At 36.7% G+C, this 21,036-nt stretch overlaps 2 protein-coding genes across 3 annotated transcripts; both read left to right on the forward strand.

Annotated features, from left to right (window-relative positions):
* Nucleotides 1-1,648: 1,648 nt before the first annotated feature.
* On the forward strand, nt 1,649-15,962 carry LOC8286865 (cellulose synthase-like protein E6). Of its 2 annotated transcripts, XM_002522734.4 has the most exons (8): nt 1,649-2,017; nt 12,920-13,238; nt 13,526-13,666; nt 13,753-13,884; nt 14,078-14,290; nt 14,428-14,652; nt 14,776-15,123; nt 15,221-15,962. In XM_002522734.4, the coding sequence occupies exons 1-8, from the start codon at nt 1,737-1,739 to the stop codon at nt 15,758-15,760; spliced, it is 2,199 nt and encodes a 732-aa protein (XP_002522780.2). In that variant the 5' UTR covers nt 1,649-1,736; the 3' UTR covers nt 15,761-15,962. The 2 variants fall into 2 exon arrangements, with proteins under 2 accessions (XP_002522780.2, XP_025013790.1); XM_025158022.2 differs by lacking the exon at nt 12,920-13,238 and having other exon boundaries at nt 1,669-2,017.
* A 1,013-nt stretch (nt 15,963-16,975) lies between these two features.
* Nucleotides 16,976-20,430, forward strand: LOC8286864 (cellulose synthase-like protein E1). Its single transcript, XM_002522733.4, has 8 exons — nt 16,976-17,544; nt 17,627-17,948; nt 18,110-18,250; nt 18,420-18,551; nt 18,678-18,890; nt 18,993-19,217; nt 19,334-19,681; nt 19,788-20,430. Exons 1-8 carry the CDS (start codon nt 17,273-17,275, stop codon nt 20,319-20,321), a joined length of 2,187 nt encoding a protein of 728 aa, XP_002522779.2. The 5' UTR covers nt 16,976-17,272; the 3' UTR covers nt 20,322-20,430.
* Nucleotides 20,431-21,036: the final 606 nt, after the last annotated feature.

The raw sequence follows: 21,036 nt of genomic DNA on the forward strand, positions 1-21,036 counted from the left end.
TTTTATAGCTAAATTCTTTAGGAACAAGATTATATCACAACCATCAATAAAGTTATAGGAGTTACCAGATTTGTGCAAGACAGAGTTGAAGATGTATATTAGAGTTACTACTAGTAGAAGGACAAAAAGAAAGATGTTACAGCAAAGTATAGGTGATTATGTGCAAGGCTGCATGACCATGTAAAAACATATCTAAAGGCTTAATTATTTCCTTATTCAACCTGTACTAAGGATGAAAATGGCATGAGTCTAATCACAGTCCCATTGAGCCTCCAGAAATAACAAAGAAGCTAGGGAGAAAATCTAGAGATGAGCCAAAAAGAAGTTGGAAAATTTCCTTAAAAAGGAGCACAAATGACATGCTCTTAATGTAAAGCAAAGAGCCACAGCAAAAAAGGTTGTCCTAATAAAATTGCATAAACTAGTCAGGTAATATTTCTCAGTTTACAGTCTCATTGTTATTTTAAAAAAAATTATATCTACTTAATATGATTGAATGTGTAATTAAGCAAGTGTTGTTGTGTCTAATAGTGCTGATGGTGTGAGAAAAAGAAATGTTCCATCAAAAAATGCTACATCTCAAGTTGGATTAGTGACACACAGTTAGTATAGTTGTTGCAATTTACACTTTCATCTCATTCATGCTTCTGTTAATTGCTTGGAACAGGGCGATAATAGTGATGTTCAATCAATTATAAACCTAACACCAGGACTGCCTAGTGCATCAAGGAGGTAGGTACACTTCTGATTGTCCAAGACTTTCCGAATTTTATTAAATAGCTCTAATACAAATCATGTGGCTGGTAATAAAATTATAACTTTAAAGACATGAGTGGTTGGTCTGCTAATAAATAAATAGAATAAAATAAAGTAAAATAAAGGCACGAGTGTTAGGTCATGTAAGTAACTAGAGTGTTGCCCTATACTATTTAAATGGACCACGAATCTAATTGGAATTTTATGAGGTCTTCATGGAGTTATTAGTAATGAATAAGGTCCATTTATTTGGCCCCCCCCTAATTAATTAAACTTATTTTGTTTGGCCAAATCAGCTTCTAATTATTTGAAAAAACTGACTGATCAGCTTCTAGATTAATTTCAGGGTAATTGTGCCTTTATCTACATCGAATATTCCTTCTTCTTTTTTTTTTTTTATTTTTTTTTTTATAATTTCAATTCTTTCTTTAGTGGCATATGTATTATGTATTTGATGTCTTATAAAATTGTTTTGTATTGAATAATTTTTAAGATTTTAAATCTATTATTAATTATAAATATTAAAAAACATTAAAAAAAAGTAATTAATTTTTTGGTTTTCCCTTTAAGGACTATTAACTATAATTTCTTAAATTTAATAATTTATTTATTAAATGTTAAATAAAAAAGAGCCTGCTACATCACAAATTAACCCAACTCTCTCTCACACACATCACATGGCTTTTTGCATTTTAATCAAAGAAATCTCGTGACTGTGAACCGTTGATTCTTGAGAGAAATTTTCATTGGTCGCGCTATCAAAAAACTCATCAAATGAAGGAATGATATTTTAGTTTATTTTATTTTTTTATATCATTTTTATTTTTAAAAATAACTGTTTTACTAATTTTTTAATGTTTTACTAATTTTAGAGATAAGATTAATATAAAAAGATAAATTAAATGTTATCATCTTATTGGACGGCATGAATCAGTAGATGAAGACCATATGATAATTTTGAGAGAGAGAGAGAGAGAGAGATGAAGGCAGAAGAAGGAGTGGTATCTGTTTCTCTGTTCATGGTAAAGCAAGAGAAAGGAAGGGTTGCCTTTAGGATCTTTGCAACTACAGTATTTGCAGGGATATGTCTGATATGGACATACAGAATGCTGCACATACCAAGAGTAGGAGAGCGAGGAAGATGGGTTTGGATTGGCATGCTCATGGCAGAGCTTTGTTTCGGCCTTTATTGGATTTGCACTCAGTCTCTTCGCTGGAATGTCACCTCAACTCAACCTTTCAAAGACAGGCTCTTAATAAGGTTTTCTTCTTCCTTATTCCTCAGCTACACGAATGGTTTTCTACTTGTTAATCATAATTCCTTGCAACGCATATCTGCACGTATATTTAAGAGCATATCATATATGTGGTATCCATTAAAAAAAATAAGAGAGAAAGAAAGCTCTGGTCTAATCTCCATAAGTTTAGCTTTTCCCCCATTATCACTCTCTTCTTCCTCTCTTAATATTTCTGTAACTATAGTATTCGAAGAGCATGGCAATCATTTTGGGATTTTGCCGTTTTGTGGATAGAATAGGGATGGTGATATTGATAGTGGGTCTTTTTGGTCTGGTGAGTGCGGACTTTAGAATTGGGTGGTATAGGCGGCGGTGGCCTTTTGATTTTCCCTTTTTTTTTTTTCTTTCCTTGCCTTATTTTCCAATTTTCTTTTAAAAACAATATTTATAATCAAAATAATAGCAATAATTAGTACAATTGACACGTGCATGAGTAGGATATAAATCTAATTTGCCTGTGCATCATGAACTTAGCTTTCATTTATATATTTTTAAGAAAAGCATATTTATTATGTTTTTAATATTAATTTATCAAAATATAATTATATTAATTAAACAGTGATCTAGTTCTAAAACAACAATGTTAATATATTTATATATTTTATAAATATAATTAATATTCTAACTAATAAATTATTTTTTTAATTAAGTGATGATTATTATATAAAATATATATAATTTTTTAACTAAAGAAGTATGATTTTAAATTAATATTTATAATAAAATAGTACAATACACAAGTAAAGAATTGATTTGAAATAAAGTTGAGACTAGAAAATAAGATACCAAAGAGGGGACAGTGAACAGAAGATCTATAAGTTTCTGATGTGCAGGATCCTCTGACGAGGCAAGCACAAAGCATACGCTTAATAGAAAGGTGATAGATAGAGAAGAGGGTAATAAGATTTTGATAATCAGAATCATGACACTCTTTGTAAGGGCACTCTTCCTTTATCAGCAACTCAATCTCAAAGCCAGCCCGGGAGCTATTCATTGTACTTCACCAGAAAGTACTATTGATCATCATCAATCTCTAAACCAGGTTCACACATACGCAACCCCACAGCCAACAAAGCCTCTCCTGGGCTACAAATGTCGTTCTAGGTCTTTAATATGTATAAACTTGCTTAGCAGACGAAAATCGAAACTCAAAATTAGAGTTTCATAGCTTTACCATTTCTAATGGATACAGGAGACAGACCGGAATGAAAATGGAAGGAGAATACTGTTAAAGAAAGAGTGAAGAATTTAGAACGCCATCAGAGATATGAAAGAAAGATAAGAGTTTTATTTCTCACAACTTGTATTTTACAATCTTTACTCCAAACTTGACCCTCTGCCCTCTAAGTGAGGAGAGCTCTTCTTTATATAGAAGAAGAGGAACTCTTTAGAAAACCACACTAACTATAAAAGACTGCCACCTGGCAATCTTATCTAACACGACTCGGCAATCTTATCTAACACGACTCTTAGTGCTTATCTTTATTCATGTGAAGGAATATATTCCTTCTTACAAGACTCCAAAACAACATGACATATATGTCCAACTGACTATAATAATGGAGATCATAATAGAGAATCTTGCTGTTGGAAGTGCATCATGACATCACTTATTTTGTCTGTTTGTGGACCCATATTCTGAGTAGTTATCATCAGAATCATCCGAGTCACTATCTTTATAGCTTCGACGTCTTCTTCTTGATGGGTTGGGCTTGTCAGATGGACAAGGCTTAGAAGACCTTAATGGTGCCATTTGGGCCAAAAGCTGTGAGGCTGATAGAAGAGATTCTTCTGGTTGTGACCATGGCTCCTAAAAAGCTAGATTCATTGTTGTTGGAGATGTAGCTTCAGATTGTTGACTAGCTGGAGGTTGTTGAGTAGCTGGTGATGACTGTGTTGAAGAAGTAGAGGTGAAAAGTCGTCTTTGATATGAGGATCGCCTTTGCATGTTAATGACTGGAATTACTTCATTCGCTGTATGATTTAGCTCATTTCCTTTGTGAAGTAAAGCATGTTTAATGACAAAGGGCATTTCTTCAAAACGTCCAGGGAGAGTTCTCAATTCTGTAATGACTGTTGGAACAGTGTCATTCAAATTGTGTCGTTGATGGAGAAAGAGTATGGTATGATAGGCCAAAGCCTTATCATGATCTGCCATATGTAGAAGACCTGCTTGATGAACCAACCTTCTGAGTCGGTATTGCCATGCCTGTTGCTTATCAAATATTAGGAAGAAATGCCAAGCTGGATGAGATTCATTCTCTTCTCTGTGTAAGAACTACAAGGTTTTCAACAATGGTAGCTCTACAGGAAGATGATACAGACATGTGAGGTACCAGAGATACCAGAATTGTTCAGAAGTTGAAGGAAACGTTTCTGTAATAGTGGGGAAAAGTTTCCAAGGAAATGAGGCAGAAAAGTCTTCTGGATTTGGTACAATAGTTTGATAAAAAGCTAAGATACGTCTATAGGCCCAAAGCTCAAATTCTTGAACAGACATACCTTCAGGTTGGTTTGGGTGTAAAGTCCGGGGACTGAATTGTGCCATAAAGATAAAAAAGGAAGGACTAATAGAGTTCATAGAAGATTTGATAATCGGGATAGAAAGTCAGGGATAAGATTTTTATCATCTTGAATGTGTTGTACTTCAAAATCATATTGGGAGAACCATTCTTTCAGGCGGAGTAGTTGTTTGTCAGGGATTTGTCGCCCCTTGAATTCCAGGATGCGAGGGAAATTAGAATTATCCATTCTAATTATAAAATATTTTGAAGCCGCGAAAAACTCGCATTTTTTAATTGCATATTTTACCGCCAGAATCTCTTTAATGTTTGAATGATAATGAAGTTCACTGTCCTTGAATTGTCCCGACACGTGTCTGCATAGTGACTCTTTATTTTCTCGTTTCTGGAGAAGAATAGCGCCGCAAGCATAATCACTAGCATCACCAAGGATCACCGTAAGGCCATCGCGAGGGATAGTGAGGGTTTGAGTTTTTGGGCCGGTACTGTTTTAACATCTTAAACATGATGGACTTGAGTTCATGGGCCCGCATCTTTCCTTAGCCGTGCAGTCAGGGCTTTTGTATGGGCTGCGGCCTTTGGGATGAAATCTCGAATGTAATTAATGATCCCCAGAAACTGTTGAATCTGCTTCTTGGATAAATTTTCATTGGGGAAATGCCGCAATTCTTGGGCCAAGTGTGAGCCTGCTTCATACTGCCCATTCTTTAGTTTAAGCCCGAGAAAGTCAACTTCAGTTTGTCCAATGTAAGATTTCTTTTCAAAAAGCATTATCCCATAGGAATGGACTAAACTGTGGAACCTTCTGAGAAGATCATCATGCTCTTTTGCTGACTTGGAGAAGAGTAGGATATCATCTATGTAGATGATACAGGTGTCTAGGATTGGCTCAAAAATTCTGACCATTGCCTTCTGAAAGATGGAAGGAGCTGTTTTAAGCCCAAAGGGCATAACAGTCCACTGGTACTGAGCATCTGGGATGCAAAAGGCGGTCTTGTATCTTTCTTCAGGATGAATGCCTAACTGCCAAAATCCTGACTTTAAATCAAACTTAGAAAAATATGTTGCTCCTTGAAGACGGATCAAAAGAGAAGAGATTTTAGGATCGGGAATTTATCATCTGAGAGAAAATGATTCAGAGGCTTGTAATTAATGACGAGCCTTTTCTTTCCTTTTAATTTTTCTGATCTCTTTTCCACATAGAACGCCTGACATGCCCAAGGAGACTGTGTAGGTTCAATCAAACCTTGCTGGAGAAGCTCTTGGCATTCTTGTCTTGCTAAAGCCAAATCGGATGGGGACATTCTAGGATGGCTGGCTTTAGTAGGATTGACATCTTCATTTAATTTGAAAGGGAGAATGATGAAGAAGTCTAGATTTTTGTATAGTGGAGAAGGGTGATAGAAGTTTTTATGAGAATCAGCACAGCATGGTACAAACAAATCTTTCAAGTGAGCAAAGTCTAGTGGGACCTCTGAAATAGAGAACTGGTTGGGATTCTGAGTATAAGGGAGAAATTCTCGTTTATACTTTAGCCCTGTTGGCAGGATTTGTAATCTTTTTGCCGCATGATAAGTATCGAACCCAACTAGAAGATCTCTTCCAAATAGATAAGAACCAATGACGTGAATCCATACAATACATTCAGGGAAGAACTGTATTCCAATCTTATCCTTGGAGATTATTGTTGTTTGAAAACTCTTGCCATCAGCTGCTAGGAAGTGATGAACCTTTTTCTTCCAGGCTGATTTAGGCAAAGCATCAGGATTCATCATTGTACAGTGAGATCCAATATCCATTAAGGCAATGACAGGAATAGGTTTTCCATATTTGCCAGCTAAAACATGGATGGATACCAATGGTGTAGGATGAACGGGTTGTGCTGATGTAACTTTCGGTGAGGATGAACCTTCCATTCTTTCTGGAGGAGTAGGAATGGATAATGGTATAGAAGAAGAGTTGCTTTGGACTGGTGTGAGTATTTTTCTTGGAGAAGGTATCTCAGGAAAACAGTAAGCTATATTTGCAAGAGTATAATCAGGTGAAGGTGAGGGTGATAACCATTGAAAATCTTTAGGAGTTGATGGAAGATCAGGTAGTTCTTGTTTTACTTGAGTGCAGGACCAATAGTAAAAACAGATGTTTCTTCGTCTGAAGAACTTTCATCATTTGTGCTGGTATCTGAATATGGAATAGCGAATAGAGTCTGAGAAGACGCCATTTCTTCTTCTGAAAAGAGAGACTCAAGATCATGATCAGATAAGTCATCTGGATATGAGGCCTTTAGTTTATGAAGAAGCGCAACAGTCTTCTTAGGCTTATTGGGGCATCTCCTTGCATAGTGCCCTGATTGACCACAGATGTAACATCGATCAGATTTTTGCCCGCTTGTTACTTTCTTTCTGAACCAGCGCAATTTTCTTCCTTTTTTCTGTTTATACTGGAAAGGTCTCTCTGAATAAGAAAAATGCTTCTTCCTCTTTGGCTTGCACGTACAATGCTTATCCTTGCATTTAACTTGCAAATAATCCTGATTGCAGAGATTTTTCAATAGTGCTTCTCCTTTTGCAATCTTCTTGAATAACTTTTGCTGCTCACACATTTTATCCAGAGTAGCCATTGTAAATTGCCAAATCTATCCAAGAGAGATATGAGTGATGTCTCGATGTGTGTCCGTCATCATTCTCTGAATCTCAGGTTGCATTTCTTCCGGTAGAGAACTGACGAAGGTGTACTTTAGATCATCACTGTTTGGACCAGCAAGTTCATAATAAAGTTTAGACATATGAACATAGTGGTCTTCAAGGTCTTTTCTTTCATGGGAAAGACTTTCCACAAAGTATTCTTGTTTTCTTTGTCTAAAAATCAAATTGTAGTCTCCTAAAAACTGCTGATGGATCTGTGCTAGAGCTTGAGTGACAGAACCAAGTTGAACAAATTGAAGCTGTTGATATTCAGACAAGTGAGTAAACCATTCCCGTAATGTGCCAGTGAACCTTGATGTGAATTCAGTTAAGACAGCTTGGAGATTAGTTTGGGGGTTTATCATTTGGAGATCAAGCCAAGCATTGAATTCCAAGATCTTGTTACGCCATTATGATGGAGGAACAGTATCTAAAGAGAACCAGGGACCAGAACTTGGTTTTGGCGGGAGAGAATGTTCTGGAGCAAGAGATTCTAATTCTTTAGTTTCTTCAGTAATTTCGGGCTCTTGCTGTGTGTTCATTAACACATGAGAACCTTGTGTTCTAGATTCAGCTGTTGATGCAGAGATATCAGTCCCTCGATCAGAAGAGGAAGAGCTGAAGCATTGTGGTTCAAATTGAGACAGGTCTGAATCTGAAATATACGACTCAGTTGAAGAGGGAGTCGACTCTGTAAAGACATGAGGGTTTTGTTGTATAGCCATCTGTGGCTTAGCAGGTCCTTTATCTTTTGAAGTCTTGAATGGAAAGGATGAAGGAGTAGAGGATGTCCTTTTTGCGGGTTTGGATGCTGGCTTAAATGCTCGAGGCACCATGTCTGAGACTATAGCATATTATTTAACAGGCATAACTGTGGACATGAAAGGATGAGGTGTAGCAATGGGAAAATTTAGTGGAGAAGAGGTAGATTGTTTAGAAGGGTAGAGATCTCTTTCTATTTCCCGAAGCTGCTCTCTCAACCTTAAGATTTCTTTGTCCTTTTGCAAGAACAAAGGTGATGTAGGCTAAGTTGTCAGAATTTGTTCCATCTCTTGTTCAAGCTTAAATAGCTTGGATGAAAGCTTCGTGTGCATCCGTAAAGCTTCTTCTCTGAATGAAGTGACATGAGCTTCTATGGAACTGGCTTTTTCATAGACTTCTGAGAGTCTATTGTCAATCTTCTCTAGGTAGTAATTCTGGGCAACAACATTCTTTGTCTGCCAGTTCAAAACTTCTTCTGCAGCTGAAAGAGGGACCAAACTGCCTGTAGGTTGTACTATATCCTTTACAATGAAAGGACGGGCAGGTGCCTTGGTCTGTTCATTTTCTTTCCTCACTAGAGGAGGAAATTCTTCAAGATTAACCATAAAACATGGCATTGCGACTGGCTCTGGGATCTTTACTGGTTCAAAGAACAAGAGCAAACTACTGGAGGAGGAGGACAAGTCAAAAGTCCTTCTTCTTTCAATATTTCAAAGCATCTCCTCAGATAGTCATCATTGGACATTGGTTTGTTCTTTTCTGGTGGAAGACCGATCCAGGGTCTTTCTTTTCTGGTTTGTACAGGAGCCTGAATCAAATCAGGTTGATCATCATCTTTGTCATCATATCGAGGTGGACTAGCACATGTATGCTTTCTTTTCCAAGTCTTAGCCCCCTTTGATCCGATTTCTAAGTCATCTAGATCATCTTGGCAATTACATCCAACGTCGCATATAAAGGGATTAACATCCCAAATAAAGTGGCCATTAATCTTGTCCTTATAAACTTCCCATCCGTTTGATCTAAAGCTGTGAATGGGAATTTTCTTCTCATAAGATCTCTGTACCGGTTGAATCATAGAGATAATATGAGGATTTGAAGATGATGATACTGTGGATGATAGATACGAAACCTTGACAGATTTGTCAAGCTGTTTGATGAATACTGGATCTTGTTTCCGGACAAGCTGTGAACTTTGATGAAGTTTCTCATAATTTGTGATCCATACAGAGGGAATTAACTTTTCTAGCTCATCTCTAGGCAATTGCCTAGGAGTCTGAACTATGGTGGGAGTAAGACCATTGTCAGCAAAGATAAACACTGCGTCTCCGCTAGAGAGACCAGGAGTTTGCAGATTTATTGCATGGTCTTGAAGCCTGTAAACCATCTGGTGATGAAGGGTAGCCGAAATGGTATCGGCGACCTAGTCAACGCCTGTAATCTGGACTTGAACCTTCAAGGCCTGACTAAGATGTGAATCTTCCAACGACATGTTGAAATTAGGGAAGAACGTTAACACTACGCTCCCTGCATTCAAAGTTGTGACAATAGAGCCAATTACAGCATGTTCATAATTTAGATACCGGGTATCTAACAAAGAGAGTCTTGCTGTAACTGGAAGTCCTTGTCTTCCGTGATAGGAAAGGCTCGTCATTTTCTCTCAGATGACAAATTCCCGATCCTAAAATCTCTTCTCTTTTGATCCGTCTTCAAGGAGCAACATATTTCTCTAAGTTTGATTTAAAGTCAGGATTTTGGCAGTTAGGCATTCATCCTGAAGAAAGATACAAGACCGCCTTTTGCATCCCAGATGCTCAGTACCAGTGGACTGTTATGCCCTTTGGGCTTAAAACAGCTCCTTCCATCTTTCAGAAGGCAATGGTCAGAATTTTTGAGCCAATCCTAGACACCTGTATCATCTACATAGATGATATCCTACTCTTCTCCAAGTCAGCAAAAGAGCATGATGATCTTCTCAGAAGGTTCCACAGTTTAGTCCATTCCTATGGGATAATGCTTTTTGAAAAGAAATCTTACATTGGACAAACTGAAGTTGACTTTCTCGGGCTTAAACTAAAGAATAGGCAGTATGAAGCAGGCTCACACTTGGCCCAAGAATTGCGGCATTTCCCCAATGAAAATTTATCCAAGAAGCAGATTCAACAGTTTCTGGGGATCATTAATTACATTTGAGATTTCATCCCAAAGGCCGCAGCCCATACAAAAGCCCTGACTGCACGGCTAAGGAAATATGCGGGCCCATGGACTCAAGTCCATCAAGTAAGATGTTAAAACAAATTTCGGCCCAAAACTCCCACTATCCCCGATGACGCGGTGATCCTTCAGACTGATGCTAGTGACTATGCTTGTGGCGCTATTCTTCTCCAGAAACGGGAAAATAAAGAGTCACTATGCAGACACGTGTCGGGACAATTCAAGGACAGTGAACTTCATTATCATTCAAACATTAAAGAGATTATGGCGGTAAAATATGCAATTCAAAAATGCGAGTTCTTCGCGGCTTCAAAATATTTTATAATTAGAATGGATAATTCTAATTTCCCTCGCATCCTGGAATTCAAGGGGCGACAAATCCCTGACAAACAACTGCTCCGCCTGAAAGAATGGTTCTCCCAATATGATTTTGAAGTACAACACATTCAAGGTGATAAAAATCTTATCCCTGACTTTCTATCCCGATTATCAAATCTTCTATGAACTCTGTTAGTCCTTCCTTCTTTATCTTTATGGCACAATTCAGTCCCCGGACTTTACACCCAAACCAACCTGAAGGTATGTCTGTTCAAGAATTTGAGCTTTGGGCCTATAGACGTATCTTAGCTTTTTATCAGACTATTGTACCAAATCCAGAAGACTTTTCTGCCTCATTTCCTTGGAAACTTTTCCCCACTATTACAGAAATGTTTCCTTCAACTTCTGAACAATTCTGGTATCTCTGGTACCTCACATGTCTGTATCATCTTCCTGTAGAGCTACCATTGTTGAAAACCTTGTGGTTCTTACACAGAGAAGAGAATGAATCTCATCCAGCCTGGCATTTCTTCCTAATATTTGATAACCAACAGGCATGGCAATACCGACTCAGAAGGTTGGTTCATCAAGCAGGTCTTCTACACATGGCAGATCATGATAAGGCTTTGACCTATCATACCATACTCTTTCTCCATCAACGACACAATTTGAATGACACTGTTCCAACAGTTATTACAGAATGGAGAACTCTCCCTGGACGTTTTGAAGAAATGCCCTTTGTCATTAAACATGCTTTACTTCACAAAGGAAATGAGCTAAATCATACAGCCAATGAAGTAATTCCAGTCATCAACATGCAAAGGCGATCCTCAGATCAAAGACGACTTTTCACCTCTACTTCTTCAACACAGTCATCACCAGCTACTCAACAACCTCCAGCTAGTCAACAATCTAAAGCTACATCTCCAACAACAATGAATCTAGCTTTTCAGGAGCCATGGTCACAACCAGAAGAATCTCTTCTATCAGCCTCATAGCTTTTGGCCCAAATGGCGCCATTAAGGTCTTCTAAGCCTTGTCCATCTGACAAGCCCAGCCTATCAAGAAGAAGACGTCGAAGCTATAAAGATAGTGACTCAGATGATTCTGATGATAACTACTCAGAATGTGGGTCCACAAACAGACAAAATAAGTGATGTCATGATGCACTTCCAACAGCAAGATTCTCTATTATGATCTCCATTATTATAGTCGGTTGGACATATATGTCATGTTGTTTTGGAGTCTTATAAGAAGGAATATATTCCTTCACATGAATAAAGATAAGCACTAAGAGTCGTGTTAGATAAGATTGCCGAGTCGTGTTAGATAAGATTGCCAGGTGGCAGTCTCTTATAGTTAGTGTGGTTTTCTAAAGAGTTTCTCTTCTTCTATATAAAGAAGAGCTCTCCTCACTTAGAGGGCGGAGGGTCAAGTTTGGAGTAAAGATTGTAAAATACAAGTTGCGAGAAATAAAACTCTTATCTTTCTTTCATATCTCTGATGGCGTTCTATATTCTTCATACTCTTTCTTTAACAGTATTCTCCTTCCATTTTCATTCCGGTCTGTCTCCTGTATCCATTAGAAATGGTAAAGCTATGAAACTCTAATTTTGAGTTTCGATTTTCGTCTGCTAAGCAAGTTTATACATATTAAAGACCTAGAACGGCATTTGTAGCCCAGGAGAGGCTTTGTTGGCTGTGGGGTTGCGTATGTGTGAACCTGGTTTAGAGATTGATGATGATCAATAGTACTTTCTGGTGAAGTACAGTGAATAGCTCCCGGGCTGGCTTTGAGATTGAGTTGCTGATAAAGGAAGAGTGCCCTTACAAAGAGTGTCACTACAGATTTACAGTTATCAAAATCTTATTACCCTCTTCTCTGTCTATCACCTTTCTATTAAGCGTATGCTATGTGCTTGCCTCGTCAGAGGATCCTGCACATCAGAAACTTATAGATGTATGCTCTGTGCTTGCCTCGTCAGAGGATCCTGCACATCAGAAACTTGACTCGGATGATAACTACTCAGAATGTGGGTCCACAAACAGACAAAATAAGTGATGTCATGATGCACTTCCAACAGCAAGAAAATTGCAAAAGGAGAAGCACTATTGAAAAATCTCTGCAATCGGGATTATTTGCAAGTTAAATGCAAGGATAAAAGCAAAGTCTAGTGGGACCTCTGAAATAGAGAACTAGTTGGGATTCTCTTGGAGAGATTTGGCAATTTACAATGGCTACTCTGGATAAAATGTGTGAGCAGCAAAAGTGAAAATGCAACAAATAGTTGACTAGATTGTCAACTATTTCAAAAAATGAATAGCACCATTCTTGATACATTAATTATGTACGTGTTAATTACAGGTACGAAGACAAGTTACCAGGAGTGGACATATTTGTGTGCACGGCAGACCCCATATTAGAACCACCAACTTTGGTGATCAACACAGTTTTAGCAGTGATGTCATACAATTACTCGACGGAGAAACTGGCTGTTTATCTCTCCGACGACAGTGGATCGGACTTGACATTCTATGCTCTCCTTGAAGCCTCTCAATTTGCTAAATATTGGATCCCATTTTGTAAAACAAATAAAATCCAACCATTATCTCCTGAGGCATATTTTGCACGTAATAGTAATGCGCAAGATATCATACATCCTCAAGAATGGTCAACTGTTAAGGTATATATCTCGAACTGATTTCTTCTCATTTTTTGGAATGGTTATTTGTGTGATATGTTAATTTTCCTCGTTCATGAAAATAACTAAATTATAACAAAATTGATATTAAATGATTGAAATTAAATAAATTAAAATTTAGTGATTAAATTAATATTAAGTGAATAATAATTAATTTCTTTGGTTCGTACAAATGATTAATAATAAATTATAATAAACTTGTATTCTATAGATGGGATTATTATATTTAAATTGCATTGTCACTGCTTATTATTTCTTTTTTATCAAAGAAACTCTACGAAGAAATGAAGAAGCGGATCGAATCAACAGTGGAAAGAGGTAACATTTTGAAGGAAATGAGAGACCAACATAAAGGATTCTCAGAATGGAACAACAATGTAACGAAGAAAGATCACCAACCCATTGTGCAGGTAGAACTCAATTATGTAACATAAAAATTAAAAGGACATGACCATGCTTAAATTTGTTTACCCTAATTAATGTATTCTTGTTCCAGATTGTTATTGATGGAAGGGATGAAACTGCTGTAGATAGCAACGGATGTCGAATGCCGACACTAGTATACTTGGCAAGAGAGAAGAGACCCCAGTATCCTCATCACTTCAAAGCTGGAGCCATGAATGCTTTGGTATGATGTAGATTAAATCATTACAAATCCTCGCTATCAAATCAAAGGAGAACATAGGAAATTCTCGCGTATTATAGAGTTAATGATTTCTTTTTTGATTAACTGGCTTCGGACTGGAATTTGAATTCGTAATCTTTCATTGAATTCAGTTTCAATAAAACTAAGTCTAAGCTCAATGATGAACTATATGCAGATACGAGTGTCATCAGTGATAAGCGATGGACCGATCATTCTCAATCTAGATTGTGATATGTACGCAAATGATTCAGATACAATCTTAGAAGTACTATGTTACTTCATGGATGAGGAGAAAGGCCATGAAATTGCTTACGTGCAACATCCTCAAGTCTTTGAAAATATCACCAAGAATGATCTCTATGGACTTTCATTTAAAGTCATTAATAAGGTAATTCAACAATTAGATTCATATTGTTGGATTTTTCTTATGTTGGACTAACAAATCCACTAAAATATTTTATTTTAAATGGGTCTTTTAAATGGACTCATATCTATAGATATTTCTGGTTATATATATGTTTGAAGGTTGAGAATGCCGGCATGAGTGGACATGGTGCAACACCTTATTGTGGCACTGGATGCTTCCATAGAAGAGAAACCCTTTGTGGGAAAAAGTACTCTGAGGACAGAAAATTAAAATTGAACATTGATTCTGAAAAGAAAGATGTAAAACCCAAAAATGAGCTAGAAGAGGCAGCAAAAGTTGTTGCTAGTTGCAGTTATGAGGAAAACACTCTTTGGGGCAAAGAGGTCTCTAATCTTTCCCTACTTTCCTTCTTTCTTTCTTTCTCTCTTAGCATTTACTTTTTCTTATCTGATTAATTATACTTTATCTAGCTAGTCATGAAAATGATCATAATTATGGACTTGCAGATGGGGTTACTATATGGGTGTCCAGTTGAAGACGTAATTACAGGCTTGACAATCCAATGCCGGGGATGGAAATCAGTTAATTACTTTCCGCAAAAGGCAGCCTTCTTGGGTCTAGCTCCAAATACCTTAGAAGTGGCTTTAATGCAGTACAGGAGGTGGTCCGAAGGATTGTTTCAGATTTTCATTTCCAAGTATTGCCCTTTTATATACGGCCATGGCAAGTTAAAATTAGGTGCACAATTGGGATATTGTGCTTATTTTTTATGGGCTCCCCTTTCCTTGCCGACACTATACTATGTCATTGTTCCTCCTCTTTGCATGCTCCACGGCATTCCTTTATTCCCTCAGGTATCTCGCTCTCAAGTTTAACTTGCTTTTTTAACAGCAATTCCAAACAGATCTTATATACAAATCAAATCAAATCTTTATTGTATGCATGTCTCAGGTGTCAAGCCAATGGTTTGTACCCTTTGCATACGTTTTCCTGTCCAGGATTTTCTACAGCACGGGGGAGGATTTGTTTTGTGGAAGCACAGTTAAAGCTTGGTGGAACCTTCAAAGAATGTGGCTGATCCGAAGAACAACAGCCTTTTTCTTCGCGTTCATCGACACAATCGCCAAACAATTAGGCTTGTCACAGACAGGATTCAGCATTACGCCTAAAGTGGTGACCGATGATTTGCTAAAGAGGTACGAGCAAGAGGTCATAGAGTTCGGAAGCTCGAGCACAATGTTCACCATTGTAGCAACACTAGCAATGTTGAACCTTTTCAGTTTAGTTGGGGTAATGGCGAAGAGGGTCATTGCCTTGGAGGCTATAGAATTGTTGGTACCCCAAGTTGTTCTGTGTGGGCTTGTGGTTATGGTTAATTTGCCTGTGTACCAAGCTCTCTTCTTCCGCCATGACAAGGGGCGTATGCCCCGGGAAGTTATGCTCAAGTCCATTGTTATAGCTTCTTTTGCATGCCTGATGCCTGTGAATTAGAAAGAATGTACGTGATACTTCGTTAGCTTTAACATTTTTTTCAATGAATAAACTTTAATACTTGTATCATGGCTGGCTTGAATTGCCAAAAACTATAACTGATGTGTCACATATGTAAGGCCTAAACTCTAATTGGTATCCGATGAACATTGAACTAGTTGGAAAACTAGTAGAATTGAACATTGATTCTTTTCTTTCTTTTTCCTTTGTGTCGAACATTGACTTTGGCCACCGGAAGCTAAATCCCCGTTTGATTTTACTTTCTTGTAATTATGTGGATTTTTGGCTTACCTTAAACCATTGTGTCTCTTTGTTTGATGTTTTTGTATTTTTTCATAATATTTCTTTTTGTGGCTGTGGCTAGCCAGTCAGAATTGAGTTTGATGATGTCCGACTTACTTATTAGCCTGAATTTAATAAATTTTAAACGAAAGAGAACTTTTAGCTTCATTAATTTGGAAATAATTTTTATATATAATTTTTTAAATTAAGAATATAATAATTATTTATTGATTTAATTTATAGATAACTGAAAAGAAAAAATGATTGTGACGCAAGATTTGGCCTAACATAATAACTTTTAGTTAGACCAATCAAATATGTAGCTACAAAAATTTGAACTGCTTTCAGCCTTTGGACCACTTTATTGCCGGCATTACATTCCTTTTCTTTTCTTATATATAGAAAATCTTTTTCAGTTCTCTAAAAAGGGCGAAGGAATGAATTGAATCTCCTCTCAATGGTCAATTTTGTAATCCAAACTTTACGTACATTAAAAATCATTTTTAGAAAAGACAAAAAAAAATTATAAAAAGAGGAAGATGTATTAAAACATCTTAACTATTAATATATTTGACCACAGAAATAATAATTATTTTTTATATATAAATTTATATTAAAAATATAGAATAATATCACAAGAGAATAAAATAATAGGTTAGGCTCAAATTGTATGGGTCTCCATATATTTTTACACATACTCAATGATTTATAAAATAATTAAAATACTCTCATGGGACGTCAATTTTGACTATTATTGATATGATTCAATTCAAACTCGCATTGAGTTCATCTTTGTAATTATTATTAAATGCTAAAAGATAAATTTTATTTTATTTTGTTTAATTAGTTGTTTTTTATAAAATATTTTAATCAAATTTATTTTCTTAAGAAAATAAGTTTTAAAGCTAAAGGAAAAGATTCAAAGAACATATTTACCCGCCGTGCCTTAGTCCGAAATATTCCATTTGTATTAGCACAAACAATTATGCCCAAGTGCCACCGAAAAGGAATCCAAATTATAAAATAGGTGCGAAGAATTAATGCGGTACAATAATAGGCATCAGAAAGATAAAGAAAAAAAGATTTTAAGTAAGAACGAGATTTTGTCCATTATATATTAGTCAGACAGACAGACAGACAGTTTGTCTAATTTTGCTGCACTTCATGTAAGAAACAGAAAGGGAATCTGACCCAAGAAGAAGAAGAAGAAGAAGCAGAAGAAGAAGATAGATGGGAAGTGATAAACATACTCCTCTGTTTGAAACAAGAAGAGCCAAGGGAAGGGTGTTTTATAGGCTCTTTGCAGCGACTGTATTTGTCGGAATATGCTTGATATGCGCTTACAGATTGATTCATATGCCAAGAGAAGGAGAAGATGGAAGATGGGTTTGGATTGGATTACTTGGAGCTGAGCTGTGGTTTGGTCTTTACTGGGTCATCACTCAGTCTCTTAGGTGGCAACCGGTTTACAGGCACACCTTCAAGGATAGGCTCTCTAACAGGTACCCTTCTCGTGCTTATTTTCTGGAGGATGTGTTTATAATAAGAACTGTGCGAGTTTTTATAATTTTATGATGTGAATAGGTATCAGAACAATTTGCCACAAGTGGATATATTTGTGTGCACAGCGGATCCTACAATAGAGCCACCGGCGATGGTGATTAATACGGTTCTGTCGGTCATGACTTCTGATTATCCATCCAAAAGGTTCAGTGTGTATTTATCTGATGATGGTGGATCTGTTCTTACTTTCTATGCAATGCTAGAGGCATCTCAGTTTGCAAGAATCTGGATACCTTATTGTAAGAAATACAATGTGGGACCAAGATCACCTGCTGCTTATTTTGTCCCCACTTCTAATCACCATAATGAGTTTGGTGGGACTGAGGAGTTTCTGGCTATTAAGGTAATATATATATATGTATACTTCAGTAATATCAAAAAACATGATAATGTGGCTCATAATTGAAATAATGAGTTAAAAGGGTTTATATTATTAATTTCCTCTACTATGAAATAATGATCCGAATCTATCTTTGAGTAGTTTGTTTGCTATCGTTCTTGTAGAAGTTATATGAAGAAATGGAAGACAGAATTGAAACTGCAACAAAGCTAGGTAGGATCCCTGAAGAAGCACGACGCAAACATAAAGGGTTTTCTCAGTGGGATTCATACTCTTCGCAACGTGACCATGACACCATCCTTCAGGTAAAGAATTTACTCATAATCATATATATATACACACACACGCAACTTTTGTTTCTTGCTATAACAGGATAAGTTTACCAGCAATGATTGTCTTTTACGTATAAACATAGCCAATTAGTATAGTAGTGACCCACCTGTTTGACGTTTGCATTTCCACGTTGTTTGTCAGATTTTGATAGATGGGAGGGATCCCAATGCAACAGACGTTGATGGATGTGCATTGCCTACTTTAGTATATCTTGCTAGAGAGAAGAGACCCCAGAATCCCCACAATTTCAAGGCTGGGGCCATGAATGCATTGGTAAACTTGATATATGTTCTTAGAGCTTGTTGGTGTGTTCATGCACATTTTCAATGTCCTCGCTTGCCTAAAGACCACTTCTTCTTATTCTTCTTGTTTTCTTTGTGTTTCATTAATTATGTCTAGATAAGGGTCTCATCAGCGATTAGCAATGGAGAGATTATTCTCAATCTAGACTGCGATATGTACTCGAACAATTCAAAGTCTGTGCAGGATGCTCTCTGCTTCTTCATGGACGAAGAGAAGAGCCACGACATTGCTTTTGTACAATTCCCACAAAGCTTCGCAAACATTACCAAGAATGATCTATATGGTAGTTCATTGAAAGTAATCGCTAATGTAAGTTCATTTCATACATGTACAAGATATACTGTAGATTATTTGTTCTCGTGTTAGTTTGTAACTTGTGTAATTCAATTTTGCCTCGATGTGCCAATAAAGGTTGAATTCCATGGCGTTGATGGTTTTGGAGGCCCTCTATACATTGGAAGTGGCTGTTTTCACAGAAGAGATGTTCTCTGTGGAAGGAAATTCAGTAAAAATTGCAAGTTCGAATGGAAGAATGATGAAGCTCTTAATGCGAAACAGAGTATACAGGACCTGGAAGAAGAAACAAAGCCTCTTGCAAGTTGTACTTATGAGCAGAACACTCAATGGGGAAACGAGGTCTACCAGCTAGTTTGCCTTATCTTATAAATTATTTCTCATTTAGACTTGGAAACTGAAAACCTTGAGACTAAATGATACAAATAACTAAACTCTGACTTGAATGCTTGATGCAGATGGGATTAAAATATGGTTGTCCTGTGGAAGATGTGATTACAGGGCTGTCAATCCAATGCAAAGGATGGAAATCAGTGTATTTCAGTCCAGAAAGGAAGGCATTCTTAGGTGTCGCACCAACCACCTTGTCTCAGACTTTAGTCCAGCATAAAAGATGGTCTGAAGGTGATCTCCAGATTCTCCTTTCTAAGTACAGCCCAGCATGGTACGCAAATGGGAAGATCAGCCTTGGCCTGCAACTGGGTTATTGCTGCTATTGTCTTTGGGCTCCAAACAGCTTGGCAACCCTTTACTACACCATCTTTCCTTCACTCTGTCTCCTAAAAGGCATATCCTTGTTCCCACAGGTGAATCTTCATCCTGTTTACAACGATTTAGCTCTGTCACACACACAGTTACAGTTCTCTTCTCTGGATGCAAAACCTCCCTCAAATTTTGTTCTGTGTGTTTCAGGTTTCAAGCCTGTGGTTCATTCCATTTGCTTATGTGATAACTGCCAAGTACGTTTATAGCCTAGCAGAATTTCTGTGGTCTGGAGGCACATCCCTTGGATGGTGGAACGAACAACGAATATGGCTATATAAAAGAACAACTTCCTACCTATTTGCCTTCCTGGATACCATCTTAAAGACAGTAGGACTTTCTGATTTGGATTTTGTAATCACTGCCAAAGTTGCTGATGGAGATGTACTGCAAAGATATGAGGAGGAGATTATGGAGTTTGGAGTTTCCTCTCCAATGTTCACCATCTTAGCTACACTTGCAATGCTCAATTTAGTTTGCTTTGTTGGAGTGGTGAAGAAAGTGATTAGGATTTATGAGACAATGTCTTTGCAAATTCTTCTGTGTGGTGTTTTGGTTCTGATCAATTTGCCTTTGTACAAAGGCCTTTTCGTAAGGAAGGATAAAGGCAAGTTGCCAGGTTCTTTAATTGTTAAATCATCTGTATTAGCTCTTGTTATTTGTACCAGCTTCACTTTCCTGTAATGATTTCTTGGGTCCTTTTTTCTTATTTTTCTTGGCAAATTATTAACGATACATGTTTGTGTTTTCCATTAAGATATTGAAGTAGCAGAATGAGCTTGTTATTTTCTAATTATTTCCAGCTTACTTTTTTTTATTTTGAATTTAGTATGGATAAACGATCTTTCTTTCTACGTTATATTATTTAATTCTCGACGATGAATCGATTTGATAATTCACACGTTGTTATTTATTGAACTTGCTCTGAACAATCCATCTTTTGCCAGATTATTGCCGATATAACCATAAAAAGCTAATTTTTCAGAAATTTTAGACCAAGCTTCATATAAACTTTGATTTAATATTTTTTTTAAAAACAAATTTAATAAAATTATTTACTAAAAAATTAATAATTAAATAAAAGGATTTAAATCTATCTTTTTAATATCTAACAACAATCTCAATTAAACCCATGTATGGTAAAAATTACAAAGGGAATGAAATATATTAAATATTGAAAATCAATTTATCCAAAAAAAGAAAATAAAAAAGGAATGTAAATTTCAATATCTTTAATGTGCATTATGAGTTGAGTTCTACCAAACAAACAGAGGAGGACATATCTCCATGCATCAGAGATGGTGCCTCTCAAATAAACTTTAAACAAATACATTTGATGCCAAGATTTTCAACTAAAATTTGTCCCACATGTTTGTCGGCTTTTCAGCTTTAAATTATC

This window comes from Ricinus communis, chromosome 9 (genome assembly GCF_019578655.1).
Source record: "Ricinus communis isolate WT05 ecotype wild-type chromosome 9, ASM1957865v1, whole genome shotgun sequence".
Taxonomy (NCBI): Eukaryota; Viridiplantae; Streptophyta; class Magnoliopsida; order Malpighiales; family Euphorbiaceae; genus Ricinus; species Ricinus communis.